The sequence below is a fragment of the Homarus americanus genome, unplaced genomic scaffold (genome assembly GCF_018991925.1).
Source record: "Homarus americanus isolate GMGI-L3 unplaced genomic scaffold, GMGI_Hamer_2.0 scaffold57965, whole genome shotgun sequence".
NCBI classification, from domain to species: Eukaryota; Metazoa; Arthropoda; class Malacostraca; order Decapoda; family Nephropidae; genus Homarus; species Homarus americanus.
Genome location: NW_024725031.1, coordinates 5,364,415 through 5,383,008, shown reverse-complemented (window position 1 = coordinate 5,383,008; position 18,594 = coordinate 5,364,415). Strand labels below are relative to the sequence as shown.

General features: G+C 43.5%; 1 protein-coding gene across 1 annotated transcript in view; it reads left to right on the top strand.

The window, feature by feature from the left end:
* LOC121864676 (protein turtle homolog A-like) overlaps positions 1-1,778 on the top strand; it is a 94,182-nt gene extending 92,404 nt beyond the window's left edge. Inside the window, exon 15 of the mRNA XM_042363827.1 lies at positions 191-1,778. Within this exon, the coding sequence (XP_042219761.1) occupies positions 191-652 (462 nt within the window). The 3' untranslated portion in view covers positions 653-1,778. The remainder of the gene's footprint in view (positions 1-190) is intronic.
* Positions 1,779-18,594: the final 16,816 nt, after the last annotated feature.

The window sequence follows — 18,594 nt, the reverse complement described above, 5'->3', positions numbered from 1 at the left end:
CTGTGACTGTTATACATTTCAAAAGAAATATTAAAGATACAAGCACACACACTTGTATACAAGTTTACAAACACGCGTACGTAAACACGCACACAGTAACTTAGGATTCATACACGATCACACACGTACACACGCACACACACCGCAACAACAACAACAACACTGATCCTTGTTGTCTCTCCTCTAACAGTCGGGCGTGGCAGCCCTGGAGACAGACGTTCTCCTGAGAGAGAGGTCTGCGCCCTTGGCCTCGGTGGACTCCCTCGGCAGGTGCTCCACGCCCTCCTCCATCTGCACCAACACCTCCAAGACGACCTCCTCCAGATCCTCCCGCGCCTCCTCCTCCACCGTAGCTCTCAACCCAGACTACCTGGCCAAGGACCCCGACTTCCTGGTCAAGACACCTGAGTACCTGGTGGCCAAGGATCCCGATTTTTTTGCCAAAAATCCAGAATATTTTGTGGTCAAGAATCCGGATTACTTGATGACCAAGAGTCCAGAGTACTTGTTGGCCAAGAGTCCAGAGTACTTGGTGGCCAAAAGTCCAGAGTACCTGGTGGCCAAGAGTCCAGAGTACTTGGCCAGAGAAGATAGATTCCACGAAGTTTCCGTCGGTCCTGTGGTTCACATGCACAAGGAGAGTTCCGTCTAGTGAGGTGGCCAGCAGGAGTCAGAGAGGCGTCTTCAGCAGCTGTATCATCAACAGCTGCAGTCAAGTATCAAATTTAGTTATAATCAAGACGAACAGCGGCAGCAGCAGCAGCAGCAGCTGCGGTGATTGCAGTAATAACTGCAGCAGCTTAAGCCTCGGCAAACCCCGCGACTTCAAGCATTACAAATGAACTTTTAATTAAGTCGCCCGATGGGGAACTCGGGCTGAATTCCAAGTTGCTGTGAATTGTTGTGACGAACGTTTCTCTTGTGCGGGTGTAACAAACGTTTGTGTACATTCCTGGACCAACGTTTCTTTGTTCTTGTGAGGGTTTACACACATGAGTGATGTTTTGTTGTTAAACCTGTGAGAACAAAAACAGTGTTAGATGTTACGATGTTCTCTTGTGTTATCATAATGTTGTTTACAGAAGTGTTATATCAAACTGTACTAACCTTAGTGGTACAGAGCCTTAGCAAGATAAGACCCCGAGAACCAGTGAAAGGCTTTAATAGGACCCTGGATTTTCAGGGATGGGACTTCAAGGGGCTTATCTGTTTGTTGACATTGCCAGTGATGATGTAAACAAGACCTAAAAGTGAGAATCATGTGTTAACTGTTGTTGTTTGTAGCGTGAAGTTAATCCTACATGACCTTGGCCACTATAAAGACGAGTAGTTGTACTTGTGTGTGACCTCGGTGTGAAAATGAGGCAATATTAGAATAGAAAAAAGTTACACAATCTGCAGCCTCCACGGAAAGGAAATAACTAAGATTGTTTAACAGACAGAGGCCTTGGTGTGATTATGTTAAATATTGACCTTGGTAATTTTGTTCTCTGTGTTGGTAGTGACTGTAGGTGAAAAAAAATATGTAGTTTACCTTCTCCTCCAAAAGTGACTGTATGAACAGTTCACTTTTCTTAACCCCGGTTCATGGGGAGTGCGAAAATAGACAGATTCTGTCTTGAAAGTTCGACAGAATTTGTGACTTGACATTTCAGTGGGAGACTTCTTTTCTTCAAGACACAAGAATTTCTAAGAAATTTAAGCATATCATTGAAGTTAACTGTACCGTGACGGTCCATTTACCTGTGTAACTTACAAAATAAATATGTGTATTATTATTTTTTTTTGTTTACGAAGCAGACTAAGAAATAGAGATGAGTTGTATATATATAATTAAGAGGAACAACTATGACTTATATGTTGTAGCTGACAAAGGTGACTGAAACCTACTGGTGCTGAATTTATACTGTAAGATGTTAGTGGGACACCCTCCCTCCGTCCCTATGTGTCACTCTGCCTATCTCCCTCCCTCCCTATGTGTCACTCTGCCTATCTCCCTCCCTCCCTATGTGTCCCCCTGTCTCCCTTCCTCCTCCACTCCCTTCTAGTTCTCTCCCTTCCTGCTTAGCTCACCTCGAGCACTGTCTCTCTCTTCCCACTGCCCCATCTATCTCACTCCCTTTCCCCTGCCTCCCCCTCCTTACTCTCTGCCTACTTCTTCCACTCCTTGTCTCCCTCACCTCCTTCACCATTCCCTTCTGACCCTGACCTCCAACCTATTTCTCCCCTCCGTCCCCCTCCCTCCTTCCCTCAGTCTCTGTCTGATATGCAAATAATCTTGATTCGTGCTGAGAGTAGTGAGGTGAACATGAGAGGCTGAAACTCTAAGACGAGTACAAGTCCTTCACCCTATACGACTGGTGACCGACTCGGGAGATGTAAATGAAGCGAGACGAAACGATAAGAGCAGACAGTGTTAGTCGAATTATCGCAGTGATCTGGAGCGCCTGGCGTAAAGGGGAGTACAAGAAGAACACAAACTGATATAATCTCGTGGGTATAATTCACTCTGAAACTGAGGGATATAAAGATGGTGGATCATCAGCGTGGAGACTTGATGCCAAACATATTGAAATGATCACATGGAGGTGGACTATTACGGCGGAAAATGGCATAGGTGGTAAATCTGTAAAAATTAGTTCCATCAAAAAAGGAAGATAGGAAAACGTATATTATGTTCATCAGGAAAACTATGTATAAGGGAACTGTTTATTCCACTATATATATATATATATATATATATATATATATATATATATATATATATATATATATATATATATATATATATATATATATATATATATATATATATTGAACAACAGAACATCGCCTCTCTCTCTGGTGGTCACTTGCTGCACAAATAAGCACAGGAGGTTTAATAAATAAGAGTCACACACACGCACACACACTCAGAGCAATACAGATCTTACCAGCGAGGTTGTAAAACAAATTCTTTACGTTTGTTGTTGGTGGACGTATGAGTGAGTACAGTCTTCACCTTCAGTGTTGCACTTGTTAACAGAGTTTTAAGTCCGTAAGTTTAATTAATTACTATTTGGCTAAAGAGCGGATATTTTATAAGAATAATGACAATTAAGTAAATATTATAGATTTGTACAGCTGAAAATACATTACAACAACTAAAACTTAACTGTGGAGGTTGTGTTGCTGAGAGTGGTTATACTACAGTGATCAGGTACTCACGGGGTGTTGGGTTACGTGTGGGAGTTGAGTGGAAGACTTTGGCGAGTGAACATGCGGTGCTGTAGGGGTGTGTTGACAAGTGGAGGGCACCAACAGTACGTGAGCAGTATACCTGTACACACTTGCAACCAACTGACATACCCAGTTGGTGATAGATTTAGGGAATAGTGCACCACTAATATGAGGCAGGATAACATTGAAGTGAATATAGCAAAGGGAGCCGTCACAGTCTCGGGTGAAACGAACCATCAGTGAAACAGTTTGGGAACATCTGAATCTTGACTCAGCGCAACGAAGTCGATAGAGTGTAGCTCACCTGAACTGCTTTTGGATATTGACTCTCACATACTTCAGGTAAGGTGATTCATGTTAGTTCTTAAATAGTCGTAAAAAGTTTCGACTGCAGTTGAAGTTTGGACGAAACAGTTCAGTGAGCACTTTATGTCCGCTATGTGAAACCTCGAACATGAGCTATGAAACCACGAACCAATTTTTCATATAATATTGTTCTTCTGGTAGACTTCCGGGGTAAAACTCAACACAGCCAAGTACTGACCCTGTGGACCAAAGTTATCGTAAACACAACAAAATAACCGTCAATTTTCGTTAACAATGTATCGAGGAACGTAAGTTATTTAGATATTTTCGGTTTCGTAAGTGAGTTTAATATATTCTAATATTTAAATAACCTAAATAAGGTTTGGTTGACTAGGTTGTTTTATAATTAGAGGAGAGTTAAATACTGTAGGTATACGTTCATTGCGACAGGTGGGCACTGCGAAGCGTATGGTGGAGGGGGTGATACCTTGACCACACCACCGGGACCAGGTCAGATGGGCCCCGGTCAGATGGGCCCCAATCTACCCTACCCTGACCATTAGTATTGTTACCCATTATGACTGGGGCCCATTTCAACAGTCACTTAATATAACCTTACAGACTATAGTTCAACAAACAGTTAGCTGCTCGTTACAGATTTACTTAACTGTTTTTCACCAAATCTCAGAGAGAAAATTTTATTATTAAACCTTCTATTTTTCCTTATTATCTTCAGTATATATTTCTTACTTATTTTCTTCATTAGAAATTATTTAATATATTCATCGTTTCTTGGCGAGGTTCACTGACATTTATACAAGAAAATTAGTCCTTATAGCCATGTGCAGTACTGGCGCCGCCGAGTCCTTAGTCACCCTCCTCACTATTTTTCACACTTGTTAGGTTTAAGCGAGTCGGTAAATTAACCATTGTGAATATTTTCCTTCCTAGACAAATGGTAATTGTTCTCCCGTATTGACAGCAGTGGTGATGAACACTGTTTGAAGAAAAAGAAAAATAATCATTACTCTGTGTTTGTTTGTTTGTGTGTGTGTGTGTGTATGTGTATGTGTGTGTGTGTGTACAACCTCCTATAACTGAATGTATGTAAATATGTATGTATGTATGTATGTGAGTGAGTGTATCTTAACCCAGTGTTGTTCTGCCTCTCTCTGCCACATAATGATCCTTATATATTTCGTCGTATTGATCTCTGACGCCAATATCACCAGGTAAATATTGGAAGATGACACACACGACCTATTCTCACCTGGTATTAGGATCAACTGCCCTCCCCACCACTACCACTAACCTCCTCCTACTACACCACCACCACCTGCCCCTCCTCACCTCCAACTCCTCCTACTCTTCCACCTCCTCCTCCCCCACCTCCACCACCCCCACCTCCACCACCACCTCCACCACAACTTTCTCATACTCCTAAGACTCCTCCTCTTACAACTCTCCACCACCACTACCTCTTCCTAAGTTAGTAGTTGTTTATATAGCTCATAAAGATGTATATTTTTTGAGGGAATATCTTCCTGTGAATGACATTTACCTATTAGACTTTCTTGTAGCGAGAGAGAGAGAGAGAGAGAGAGAGAAATAAGAAACAAATAAGAGGCAAAAAGAAAGAAAACGAGAACAAAGTGAGACAAAAAAAGTGAGAGAGGAGCGAAAATAAAAACGAAGAGAAAAGAATTGAAAGAAAATAAAAGTGAGAGAGAGAGAGAGAGAGAGAGAGAGAGAGAGAGAGAGAGAGACTACGAACAGAAAAGCAAAAGATCGATTTTCTCCCAGGCCAGATCACGTATCATAATCACACAGGACTCTTTAAGATATGAAAAATAACAGTAACATAAAAATTGGTTTGTCAATAAATGTTTTCCACAGTGAAGAGACTTATGTATTGGGTTTCACTCGGCAGGCCAAGATGGCTTAAGAGTGGAGAAATACCTTTGTGGTGGAGCTTTTTACGAGGAGGGAGTGTTGGAGAAGGAATGAAGGTGTTGGAGAAGGAATTTGTGGGTGTTGGAGGAGGAATTGCGGGTGTTGGATGAGGATTTGGTGTGTTGGAGAAGGAATTGTGGGTGTTGGAGAAGGAATTGTGGGTATTGGAGGAGGAAGTGGGGGTGTTAGAGGATGGATTGAGGGTGTTGGAGGAGGAATTGTGGGTGTTGGAGGAGGAAGTGGGGGTGTTAGAGGATGGATTGAGGGTGTTGGAGAAGGAATTTGTGGGTGTTGGAGGAGGAATTGGGGGTGTTAGAGGATGGATTGAGGGTGTTGGAGAAGGTATAGAGGGTGTTGGAGAAGGTATAGGGGGTGTTGGAGAAGGTATAGGGGTGTTGGAGAAGGTATAGGGGTGTTGGAGAAGGAATGGAGACATTGAAGGGGAAATAGAGAGTAGTTGTGTTTGTGGGATATGTGAACGGGAATTGGAGAAGGAACACACACACACACACACACACACACACACACACACACACACACACTACCTCTCAGTTGCCTTAAGTAAATAAATACATTTTGGGGAGCTGTTTAAAAAAAAATCATTTAAATCCACGAAATAAATATGTGTTTTGTTTGTTTACGGAAATTTCAACAGGTTAGTCACTGAAATTCCCAACAATTCGAAAAATGATTATTAGCTTTCAAAACACAACGTTCATAACAGACAATTTTTTTTCATCGACTTACGCTTATATTCTTTTACTTTACAACATCATTATAAGTGTCCATAAGTAGCCCAAGTGTCTTTAATAAGTGTGATTTTTGGTGGATGTGATCTATGAGTGACGGGGTGAGTTAATTTATGAAATGAATCGTCATTGAGTAAGTAAACTTCCCTCCCTCCCTCCCTCCCCTCTCCTTCCTCCCTCCTCCTCCTCCCTCCTCCCCTCCCTCCTCCTCTCATGCCTCCCTCCCTCCCCTCCCTCCTCCTCTCATCCCCTCCCTCCTCCCCCCTTCCCTCCCTCCTCTCTCCTTCCTCCTTCTCCTCAACTGGATGTAATTTTTGTAATTGAAATGAGTGAGGGTGAGTCACTAGTTCTAGGGTGTTATCTGTGAGTCAGTGAGTCATGAACGTGAATCAGTCAATGATTTTTAAGTATCGTTTGTGAAAAAAAATATTTAACTAAAGTGGCTCATGCACTTGCTATGAAGTTCTTCATCATGATTATTGAGTCAGTGAGTCAACGTGTGAGTCCTGTGTAGTAGATATATCTGAGGATGAGTCTGTGGCCATAAACTATCTCCAGTGAAGCAATATTTGCTTCCTGTACCGGATAGTATTCATTAGTCTGACTATTACAAAGTGACTCGCTGACTCAGTGGCTCTATCGGCGAGTAATTATTTGAGGTCCAATGCTCAATGTATTTTTAGTATGAGCCACGTAAGTAACTGAGTCATACAACTCAGTCAATGAATAAGTAATAATTGTAATAATGAATATTTATAGAAGGTTTAATATGGAGTATACTATAGCATTGACTTTGAGCGTCGTTTGCTGGATGAGAACGTTCGGTCACCCGGTAGATAAGTCTCTCCCGTCAGCCAGTCGCTACCTGTGGTAGATGTAATCATAGGTGTTATGACTGGGTATTGTTGTTTACGTCGCTGATGTTTTAAGACAAATAAAGTATCTGAATCAACGTTTTGGATCTGATTTCCTTCCTGATATTCACGTGAGCGGTGATGGACAGGTAAGACTGTAGTGATCCTATTAACAGTGTGAGTCTGACTTTGTAGTGGAGAAACTGTCTATCCCTCCACCCCTCCTCCTCCAGTCTTCATCACTTCTCTTCACTTCCCCTCCTCCTTCACTCCCTTCACTGCCACCTCCTCCTTCCCACTATCTCGCCCTCTTAAGCACCTTCCTCCAACCTCCACATTTTCCCTCCTCCTCCACTCTCTATCCATTCCCTCCTCTTCCTCCTCCACTCTCCATCCCTTCCCCTCCCATCACCTTCACTTCCCTCTCCTCCTTCCCTCCAGTCCCCCCTAGCCACCCATCTCCACCCTCCACTCTCTCCCTCCTCCTCCACTCTCTATCCCTTTCTTCCTCCTCCTCCACTATCCATCCCTTCCATCCTCCACTCCCCCTTAGCCTCTTCCCTCCTCCTCCTCCCTTCTTCTCCCCCTTCCACCCTCCACTCCTTCCCACCCTCGCCTCTTCCCTCCTCTTCCTCCTTTCCTTCTTCTCCACCTCCTCCTCCTCTTCCCTCCTCCTCCCGCTCCTCTTCCTTTCTCCTCTTCCTCCTCCACCTCGCCCCCCAGCCCCCCGCTAGTCGTGGATGGTCGGTGACTCTCAAAGTTTAAGGCTCAATTTGAAACTGTTAGACTGTCAGCTTCAGGCCAGTAGGTTCATCACAGCAGTAGGGAAATACTCCATTGACAGGAGGCAAGTGAACATTTTTCCCTGTTCAAAATTGAATTCATGTGAGACTGATAGGTGTATAGATGGTATGATTGGGTGAGAGCATGTACTGTGTGTGTGTGTGTAGGGGTGAGTGTGTGTAGGGGTGAGTGTGTGTAGGGGTGAGTGTGTGTAGGGGTGGTGTGTGTAGTGTGTGGGGTGAGTGTGTGTGGGGTGCGTGTGTGTAGGGGTGAGTGTGTGTAGGGGTGAGTGTGTGTAGGGGTGAGTGTGTGTAGGGGTGAGTGTGTGTAGGGGTGAGTGTGTGTAGGGGTGCGTGTGTGTAGGGGTGCGTGTGTGTAGGGGTGCGTGTTGGCGACCTGTAGTGTAATGGTCAGTATGCTCGCCTCGCAGGCGAGTGGACCCGGGTTCGATCCCCGAGCAGGGTGAAACTATGGGCAAGCTTCTTTACGCCATTTGCCTCTGTCTACCCAGCAGTAAATTGGTACCTGGAGCTTCAGGGGTAATGGTTAGCCAGTGCAGTTGATGAGTTGTCCGGTCTTCTCGGACTATTCCTTGACACTGGGTCATGCAGCTCGTTAACTTAGGGTGTGGTTGTTGTGTTGGTGACAGTTTCTACTCCTTAAACAAATTCACTCCTAGGAGGTCCTTGGGCCGGTCATCCTCGTTACACGAGGGGCAACCATTATTATTAATTATTATTATTATTATTTAGTGTGTAGAGTGAGTGAGTGTGTGTGTAAGTTTGAGTGTGTGTAGGGTGAGTGTGTGTAGTGTGAGTGTGTGTGTAGGGTAAATGTGTGTAGGTGTGACTGTATGTGTGTGTGTGTGTAGCGTGTATGAGTGCGTGTGCGTATGCGTGTGTGCATGTGTGTTTGTGTGTGTGTGTGTGTGTGTGTGTCCGTGCGTGCGCGCACATGTGTGTCACTCCAGCGAAAGAGAACAAGTGAAATCGAATGAGAGTGAAAAAATAAATAATAAAAGAAATGAGGAATGAAGAATAAAATAAAAAAGAGAAGTAATAAAAAAATATAACATGAGGAGAGAACAAACATCCAAAAGTCATGAAATGTGGAGAGAAATGACGGAGAGAAGAGAAGGGAAAGAACGGAAGGGAGGAGTGAGAGAGAAGAGGAAATTAGAGTTGAAAGTCAATTTCTGTTAAAGTGGAGGGGATGGGTGGAGGGAGGAAGAGCTTTGAGAGATTAAGGGAGGGAATGGAGGAAGGAGGGAAAGGAGAGAGGAGGACGAGGAAGGAAGAAAGAGTGAAGGGGGGTGAGATGGAGGATGAGAAAGAAAGAAGAGGAAAGGGAATGAGGATCGGAGGTAAGAAAGGAGGAATAAAGGGTGAGGGAAAGGAAAGAAGGAAGAACAAACGACCTGTAAGGATTGAAGGAAGGGGAGAAGAAGAGAGGGAAGAAAGACAGTAAAGGAGGAAGGAGGAGAAGGAAGGAAAGAAAACAGAAGGGCAAGAAGAAGGAAGGAATTACAGAGAGGGAGTGAATGAAAACCTACAACCTGAGACATCCATCCCTCCCCCTTCCCTCCTTCTTCCCTCTCTTTCCCTTTTCCCTCTCCACCTTTCCTCCTCCCCACCTCTCCCCACCCTCCCCCTCTCTCTTTTCTCTCCACCCTTCCCTTTCCTTACCTCTTCACTCTCCATCCTCCACTTTCCCCCCATCGACCCTCTACCCCCCTCCTCCACCTTCCACCATCCACCCTCGCAGGACCACACCACAATACATACCCCCCCACCCCCTCCCTCCTCCCAATAGATTTGACTGAATTACGGCCCTCAGAACAATCTATTAACACCTTAAGTGGACTCATATCAATCTATCGCCTGGGTTTCGTGGCCGATTGATCATTTCCAGCCTTAATGGCCAGGACGGTAAGGGTTAAAATACCTCTTAAGGGAAGGACTAGGGACGTGCCAGTGGGTGAGAGTAGTAAATTGCTTCGGTTAACTGTGAGGACACCCCGTGGTGGAGAGAGAGAGAGAGAGAGAGAGAGAGAGATACGCACACACACACACACACACACACACTGACATAGGTAGCCGACTAGCAGATAATATTTCCAGAGGTAAAAAGCAATCTGAATTGTATATTACTCACTATTAATATGCATGACAGATCTCGTGACAGTTTCCCGGGCTAGAGTGACAAGCCCTAGTGACGCCCTGGCAATTGTGAAGTTTAAGTCAATTTCTTTGAACATGTTTTATTTATATTATTTTTGGAATGGGGAACATGGCAGGGCAACAATAACAACAACAACAACAACAACTACTACTACTACTCCTACAACAACAACAACAACAACTACTACTACTACTACTACTCATACAACAACGACAACAACAACAGCAACAACAACAGCAACAACAACTACTACTACTCCTACAACAACAACAACAACAACAACTACTACTACTACTACTACTACTACTACTACTACTACTAACCATACAACAACGACAACAACAACAGCAACAACAACAGCAACAACAACTACTACTACTCCTACAACAACAACAACAACAACAACAACTACTACGACTACTAATACTACTACTACTACTACTACTACTCATACAACAACGACAACAACAACAGCAACAACAACAGCAACAACAACTACTACTACTCCTACAACAACAACAACAACAACAACAACAACTACTACTACTACTACTACTACTACTACTACTACTACTACTACTATACTACTACTACTACTACTACCCATACAACAACGACAACAACAACAACAGCAACAACAACTACTACTACTCCTACAACAACAACAACAACAACTACTACTACCCCCTACAACAACAACAACAACAACAACTACTGCTACTTGTACAACAACGAAAACAACAACAACAACAACAATTACTCCTACAACAACAACAAGAACTACTACTCCTACAAAAACGACAACAACAACAACAACTACTATTCCTACAACAACAACTACTGCTACTACTCCTACAACAACAACTACTGCTACTACTCCTACAACAACAACAACAACTTTTTGTTTTAATCAAAATGGCTTCCATCCTCCCCCAATTGCCACACCTTCGCCGCCATTTTATTGCCTTAAAATTAAATATCATAATACATAAGTAGCTATCCTGGCTGTGTTGAGTTAGTTGAGCCGCAGATCTATGCGGCATTCAGTGACTGTTACCTCATAGTCAATATCTGCAGCTGTTGTCGGCTTTGGGGCCGATGCTCTCCTTCCCCTGAGGCATAGCAAAGAAGACCTAAGGAGAGAGGACAGTCAACATCTCATCCAGGCTGTAACATAACTTCTGGGCTGCTGCTTCTGTTCAGATAGCACCTCCGCGAATCTGGCGTAGAAGCATCTTGGACTGGGTCCCATCCCACCAGAGGTTGTGAACACTAGAGGAGTGAAGCTGCCTTGATGAACGTTCTGAATTCTCTCCTCATATGCTCTTATCTTGTCGTTCTCGTTCCTCCTGTGTGCAGCATCGCAAGCTAAGTTACAGTGACATGTAGCCATGGGATAAAAAATTCTGATGTCGAAGAAGGCTCGCTGTCCTCGTGTCCAGAATCCTCGGGCACTGACGTCAACACGGGCTTCGTTGGATGTGTTTGAAGTCCAATGCTGGAAATTCTCACCGTCCAATCGAAGGAGGGTCGGTTTTACCCTGACATCACGACATATTTCCTTCAACATATTTGCTGTGAGATCCCTTACTTCGTCATGCCTCATGCATATGAGGCCCCCTTTCTTGCACACCATGGCGTGATCGACGTCATAGGGAGAGCCACACACGCATTGGGATGGCAAACCTTCTACTGACCTACCGTACCTTAGAGCAATGGCGTCTGTAAATTCTTGTTTATTGAGACTGAAACCATTTGCCCTTATCGGTAATGTAGTTAACCAGTTCGAGTCGCCCACCTCCTGCGCTATAGCTACTTTTTTGTTTTCAAATTCTCTTGTACTTGCAGCATCAGTTGCTGCAACTTATCACTTTGGCCGTGCTGTCGTTCTTTCGTAATGGACCTTCGAATCTTGTTTACTTCACTGGTATCCACCTCACCTGTTGCGTTCTGAGCTATTACGTGGTCAGTGAGGGCTGCCGTGAGCTTAACTAAGTTTTGATGTTCGGTGGCAGCAAGCTCCTCTGGATTGGTCAATCCCATTCCTCTCAGTCTCGGTGGTAGGGCAAGGTGTGATCTTTCTGCTGGGGTTGAAGTGAAGGCGTTTCACTAATTTGGGAATAAAATTAACGCTGATAGCTTCTTCCAGAGGGTGGAGGAGGGGTCTGATATCAGGGATAGTGCACATCAGGTAATTCCAGCGATGCTTGACTCCAAGGGTGAATGCCGCAAGAGCTGCATGTGGCTCTGTGTTCGCAATATCAGACAGGGCTTGGATTTCCCTAACCCACTTATTCACCTTTCCCGTTACGTACTTGGTCTTGAAGTCCGTCATGCCGATTACTGCGCCTAGGTGTCTTTGGCCTTCCTCGGTTATTTTGACCTCACTTCCACCGAACACCTCCATTGCCCGTTCATAATGTTCTGGCTTCACAATGAGGAAGGACTTGCTGTTTCTGAACAACAACAACTACTACTAATCCTACAACAACAACAACTAGTACTACTTCAACAACAACAACATCGACAACAAAAACATAATCAACGACAATAACAATAACTACTCCTACAACAACAATAGCAACCACAACATCAACAACAACAACAATAACAACAATACCATCAACAAAGTCAAACTATTCCGTAAATGGGAAGGTGAAATATTTCGCTATAAATTACTTAAAAACAGGTGTTGATTAATTTGCAATACCAATCAATATTTTGCAAAAAAAAAACTAAATTAAAAGCTCTGGCGTTAAATTTCCCCTAGTTTGGATTTCCCAATATTTAGTGTGGTAATTTTAACTTTGTCAACGTTGTCTCTAGTATTCACCAAACAGTCATTTTCTGTCCTGGTGGGCAAAATGGCGTCAAAATATCACAAAGACTCACGTGCTCACAAAGTTTTCATCATTCATACTTACGATTTAACACAGATGACCATTTGAGTCATTCGTTCCTTGGTTAATGTGAGGCTAGTCCTACGTCTATAGGTGAAGAGGGAAAAAACTCCCTCACGCGGTCAAAACGTTATCAGTCAGTCAGTCAGTTACTAAGCCATCAAGATAGACGGGCATTGGGTTAACTCGCGAAATCAAATAGAAAATGTACGAGTGTTTCAGAATTTTAACTTGCCGCCATATTGCTTAGTATTCGTGTCGCGAGGTTCCCGAGCGACAAAAATGTATTTCTCTCTCTCTCTCTCTCTCTCTCTCTCTCTCTCTCTCTCTCTGATTAGTAAATTATCTATTTACCTCACATTCTCTATCAACTTATAAAATTATCTCTCTCAATCTATTATTACACACACACACACACACACACACACACACACACACACACACACACACACACACACACACACACACACACACACACACACATCCACCCTTACACCCAAACCATCCATCCATCCATCCATCCATCCATCCATCCATCCATCACTCTTAAACATAAAATTACCTTACGTGTTATCGAAGGCTACTTACTCACAACCCTTGACAGGTTACAAACAAGAGTAAAAGTTTCAGAGAATCGTAAATAAGATCATCCCCTTAACCCTAACTAGAGACAACATACAAACACCCGAACTATCATACCTAATCATACAACCAGGGAACTGAGAATAAAAATGGCGTCTAGATTACGTTGAGACTGTATCGTGATTGCCAAATGTTGCCTCAAACACTCTTTAGTTAGCAGAAGAAACTTTTAACTTAACTTAAGGTAACTTGGGAGAATTTGGTCCTGACTTTTGACAAGGAAACTTTAGGTCAGCCATCTTGTATGCAAAATTTGTGGTTGGAGCGAGAAAAAGAGAGAGAGAGAGAGAGAGAGAGAGAGAGAGAGAGAGAGAGAGAGAGAGAGATGGCTTGATTGGAGGGAGGGAGGGAGGGAGGGAGAGAGGGAATAAGAGATGTATGGAGGGAGAGGAAAGAGGGACGAAAAGAGGAAATTGGTGGAGGTAAGGAGGAAGGAGCGAAGGAGAGAGAATGAAGGGAGAGAAGGTAGGATGGAGGGAAGAAGGAGAGAGAATGAATGGAGGGAGGGCGGAAAGGAGAAAAAGAGGGAGGTAGAGAGGGAGAGATAGATGAACAGATAGAGGAAAGGAGGAAGAGATGTGGATGTTGAGAGAGAGAGAGAGAGAGAGAGAGAGAGAGAGAGAGAGAGAGAGAGAGAGAGAAATGTGAATGGTGAGAGAGAGAAAAAAGAGTGGGGAGGGAAAGCGAGGAAGAGAAGGGTTCAATGTTGGTGTTTGGAGGCTGTTTGAGGGGTGGCATCAGCGAGTACTATTCCACCCGGACGGCCTGTGTGGGATGAACGATATCAGTTCAACAGCGAGAGTTCGTGCCAGGCCGGGTGGGGGGGGGGGGACAACTCACTGGCCCACCTGCATGTTGATAAGGGGAGTCGTGTGCTGAAGAGGTGTACGGAAGTGGTATGGGTGGCGAAGAGGTATGGGTGGTGAAGAGGCATGGGTGGTGAAGAAGTATGGGTGGTGAAGAGGTATGGATGATGAAGAGGCATGGGTGATGAAGAGGCATGGATGATGAAGAGGCAGAGGTGGGGAAGAGGCATGGGTGATGAAGAGGCATGGGTGATGAAGAGGCTTAGTGAAAGGACATCCTCCTCATCGTTCAAGAAAGTTCAACTCAACAAAGGTTCTGTTAAAAAAAAATCCCTTACTAATGGTAAATGTAAATGTGTTTAGTTTACTGTAGGTAGAGTCTCAGAGCAATTTGGATGTCATTTTTTTTTGGGGGGGGGAGGTATTTTAGATTACCCTCAGCCAGTTAAGTGTCTTCTTATATCTCCTGGTAGTAGTAGTAGTAGTGGTGGTGGTAGGTGTAGTAATTGTAGTAGTAGTAGTAGTTGTAGTAGTAGTTGTAGTAGTTATCAAATATAATAGTAGTATCCAATAGTGTTCTCACATCAATATGTTCTCGTATACCTTAATAACTAACCTGGCCAAGAATTTATCAATAACTCCCCTGAAATAAAGTAAAGCTCCTTATAACTTTCCAAAAGATATACAGATATACAGTCCATACATAGTTACACAGGTATATTGATAAAGAGAACAAATAGAGGGAGGTCGACACTTACGTTATTGCATAAGTATTTTTATGGCCAATAATTAGCTGAAGTTCTCCCTCTTCTAATTAAAATTCTTATTCCTGCCACACCATAAAGTAGTTGGGTGTAATGAGGTCATTATTTACCTGCCCAAGCTTGAACACCTCCAGACCTCTCCTGACCTAATTTGTTCTAATCTAAACTACTCGTAAATGAATCTAGCCAAAACTAACTTAACCTAACCCAACTGAGTTAACCCAACCTTACTTAACCTTAACCTAAAGACCTAACCAGGGTGATGCTGAGTATAACTGCTCGTAAAGTTTGCCATAGACAGATCAGCGTTCTCCCAGACGCATTTTGAGCTATTTCGTCTCGTCAGAGGAGAGGTGCAGTGGCTAAGAAGGGACAGTGTTTGTCTCCTTACCTAAACGTCGCTGGTTTGACCCCGGGGCACTTCCAGGTCCCCCAGATGTAAATTAGTACCTAGATTTTGCAGTTGTGGAAGTGAAGGTGGTTGAGTGCAGTGCCGGTCACAGTGTCTCCTTACGAACTGAAGACACAGTAAACAGAGTGGTGTGTCTATGTTGTCTTAAACCGGCCAATAGGCACATGGGACATATTTTGGTTGTTTTTAGACTCATTTTCACCTTCTTGACTTGACTGATGGTGTTTTTGGTGTATGAGAGACTTTCTTTTTTTCAAGAGCGGCCTAACGTAGACAATAGCCAATTCATGTTTCCTCCTAAGATGTCCCCACACACAACGCTTCCGTGACGCCTGCTGGACCACCACTCCACGACCCCCTGACGGAGACACGATGATCCTCCCCATACTGGCCAGATATTATGTAAATAATATTGATGTGTTGAAGGAATACCCTTCCTTCCTTCCTTAGGCTTTAGTAAGCCCCTTTATAATATTTATATATACTTGTGACACTTGCCAGATGCTTCTGGTGTTATTGTACAGGGGTACCTAGTGACAGCACTTGGATCCCGGTTCCTCTATCAAGGAATAAAATATTGAAATTGAAAAATTAAATTGAACTCATGTTTAACAGTTTTTACACAAGCTATCCCCCAAAAGATTGACAATTTTACAGACAAAAGCTAGATACAGCGAGGATAACAATTTCAGTCATACTCAGAACGGATGCAAAAAGTCCAGGATTTTTATTTCTGGTCAATTCTGTTGAAATTTGAGTCAAGGAGATGTAGCAAATAGAGCTGGTGTGTGTCAGTGTGTGTGTGTGTGTGTGTTTCTCTTGACGAGTAGTTCTGCTGGCGATTGCTTCTGCTGACGACTATTCCCACTGACGACAATATCTGCTGACGTCAATTTCTCCTGCCACATTATTCTTACTGACGTCTTCTATATTGGCTATTATTTTTACCGAAGACTACTCCTGAGCACTATTTTTACAGACGAATATTTCATCTGACTGACTAGTTCTCCTGTCTAATATTTCTCCTAGCAATTATCTCAGCTGACGAATATTTCTTTACTGCAGTATTTGCGTTACCCTTCGCTCGCCGTTCATCAAGCTTAAACAAATGAGGGAACGTATGTGTCACGCGTGTTTTATGCCAAGCGTTTATGACTCGGCTTTTAACTTCGGCTTTACGTAGAGCCTGTGAATCTAGTATTAAAGAAGAGACATGCTGGTAGAGAGAGAGAGAGAGACGATAATTACATATTTCTACCTTCAGCTGTTCGGGGTAAACACTAATATTAAGGAAAACGAAATTCTTGGGTGGGAAACTACAGAAAATTTACAAGCCGCCCACCGCACCTTCCTCCAACCTCCAAACATCGAAAAAAAATCTGGTTTCCTCTTGTCCATATTATCTCATTGTCTTACAGGTTTTAGTTAGACATTTATATTATTTTTTGGTTCAACACGTAAACTGAATCAACAGAGCCATTCTATCATAAAGTAACAAATTCGCTAAAACATTGACTAACTTAAAAGGATTTAATGTTGTATTATGACCTGGTCGTCTTGTGGGTTGTCATGACTCAAAGGATCAAAATCTGAAGCCACGTATGACATCGATTATCTTGACTAATTATTGCTATTATTACTACTACTGATTATTTTGTTGGTGTTGTTATTTTTCTTATTATTAGTAGTAGTAGTAGTAATGATATTCTTTTATCGTTTTCCTTATTGTTTTTATCATTATTATCATCATCATTATTCATTGTCACCCACTAAACATAACTCCTGATACACAATACAAACTCAAGAGCAATAATATCCACACCCAACACACATTTTACCATCACTCGACCCCAACAAGTGACTGGCGGCGCTATTTTCCCATGTGTCATCGCCCCGCCGGTGAGGAAGTTCTCTGGGGAGATATCATAGGAATCACCAGCGTGTGTCAGCGGATGGGGAGAGTGAGGATGAGAGAATGGTTAGGTTAGATTGAATTTATTTAGGTAAGAGAATAGGGAGTTGGGGATGGGGGGGTTGGGGAAGGGATGGGTAGGGGGATGATGGGGGATGGCTAGTGGAGGAGTGGGTAGGGGATGGATAGGGAGAGGAGAAGAGAGAGGGGTGGTTAGGGGGAGGAGGAGAGAGAGGGATGGTGAGAGGAAGAGGGAGGAGGGATGGATAGGGGAGGGTAAAGGGAAGAATAGGGGAGGAAGGGAGGATGGATAAGGGGGAAGAGAAGAGGGGGGTAGGGGGAAGAGGGGATGCATAGGAGTAGGGAGAGGAGGAGAAGGGAGAGGAAAAGGAACAGAGGAGGAGACTAGAGAACAAAGATACACAAACACTGTAAACAAACAACAACAAACAAACAGCCTGACTAACACTCATCAATCATCTATCAATACATTTATGATTCATCCTTCCTCTCCTCCTCCTCCTCCTTCTATTCTTCCTACTCTCTTTTCTTTCTAACCTCATCCTCCTCCTTTCTCTACTTTTCTTACCCTTCTTTATTCCTCTCTGCCCCTTCCTTCTCCTCCTCCTCATCCTCTCTGGTACCTCTTCCTTTCTTCCTTCTCCCCCCTTCTTTTCTTACCTCTTCCTCTCTCTCTTTCTCTTTCTCTTATTCGTCTCTCTCCTCTCCCCCACCTTTCCTCCGCCTCTTTCTCTTTTCCTTCTCTTCCTCCATCTATCACCATCTTATTTTCCCTCCTTCTCCTTCAACCGCTAATCCTCCCATTCCTTCCCTCTTCCTTTTTAATCTTTTTCCTCTTCCCCCTCCTCCTTCATCATCATTTTTTGTTACTTCACTCTTTCTCCTCCACTCCACTCCTTCCTTCCTCTTCTCCTGTCACTTTCATTTCTTCTTCTTTTTTTTCCTCCACCTTCCTCTCATCCTCCCTCTTACTCTTCTTTCTCCCTGTTTCCTTTCTATCCACTCCTCCTCACCCTCCTTCCTCTCCTCCTCTTCCTCTCTCTTTCCTTTCTTTCTCTTCCCACTTCCCCTTCGTCAACTCCTCCTTCCCCT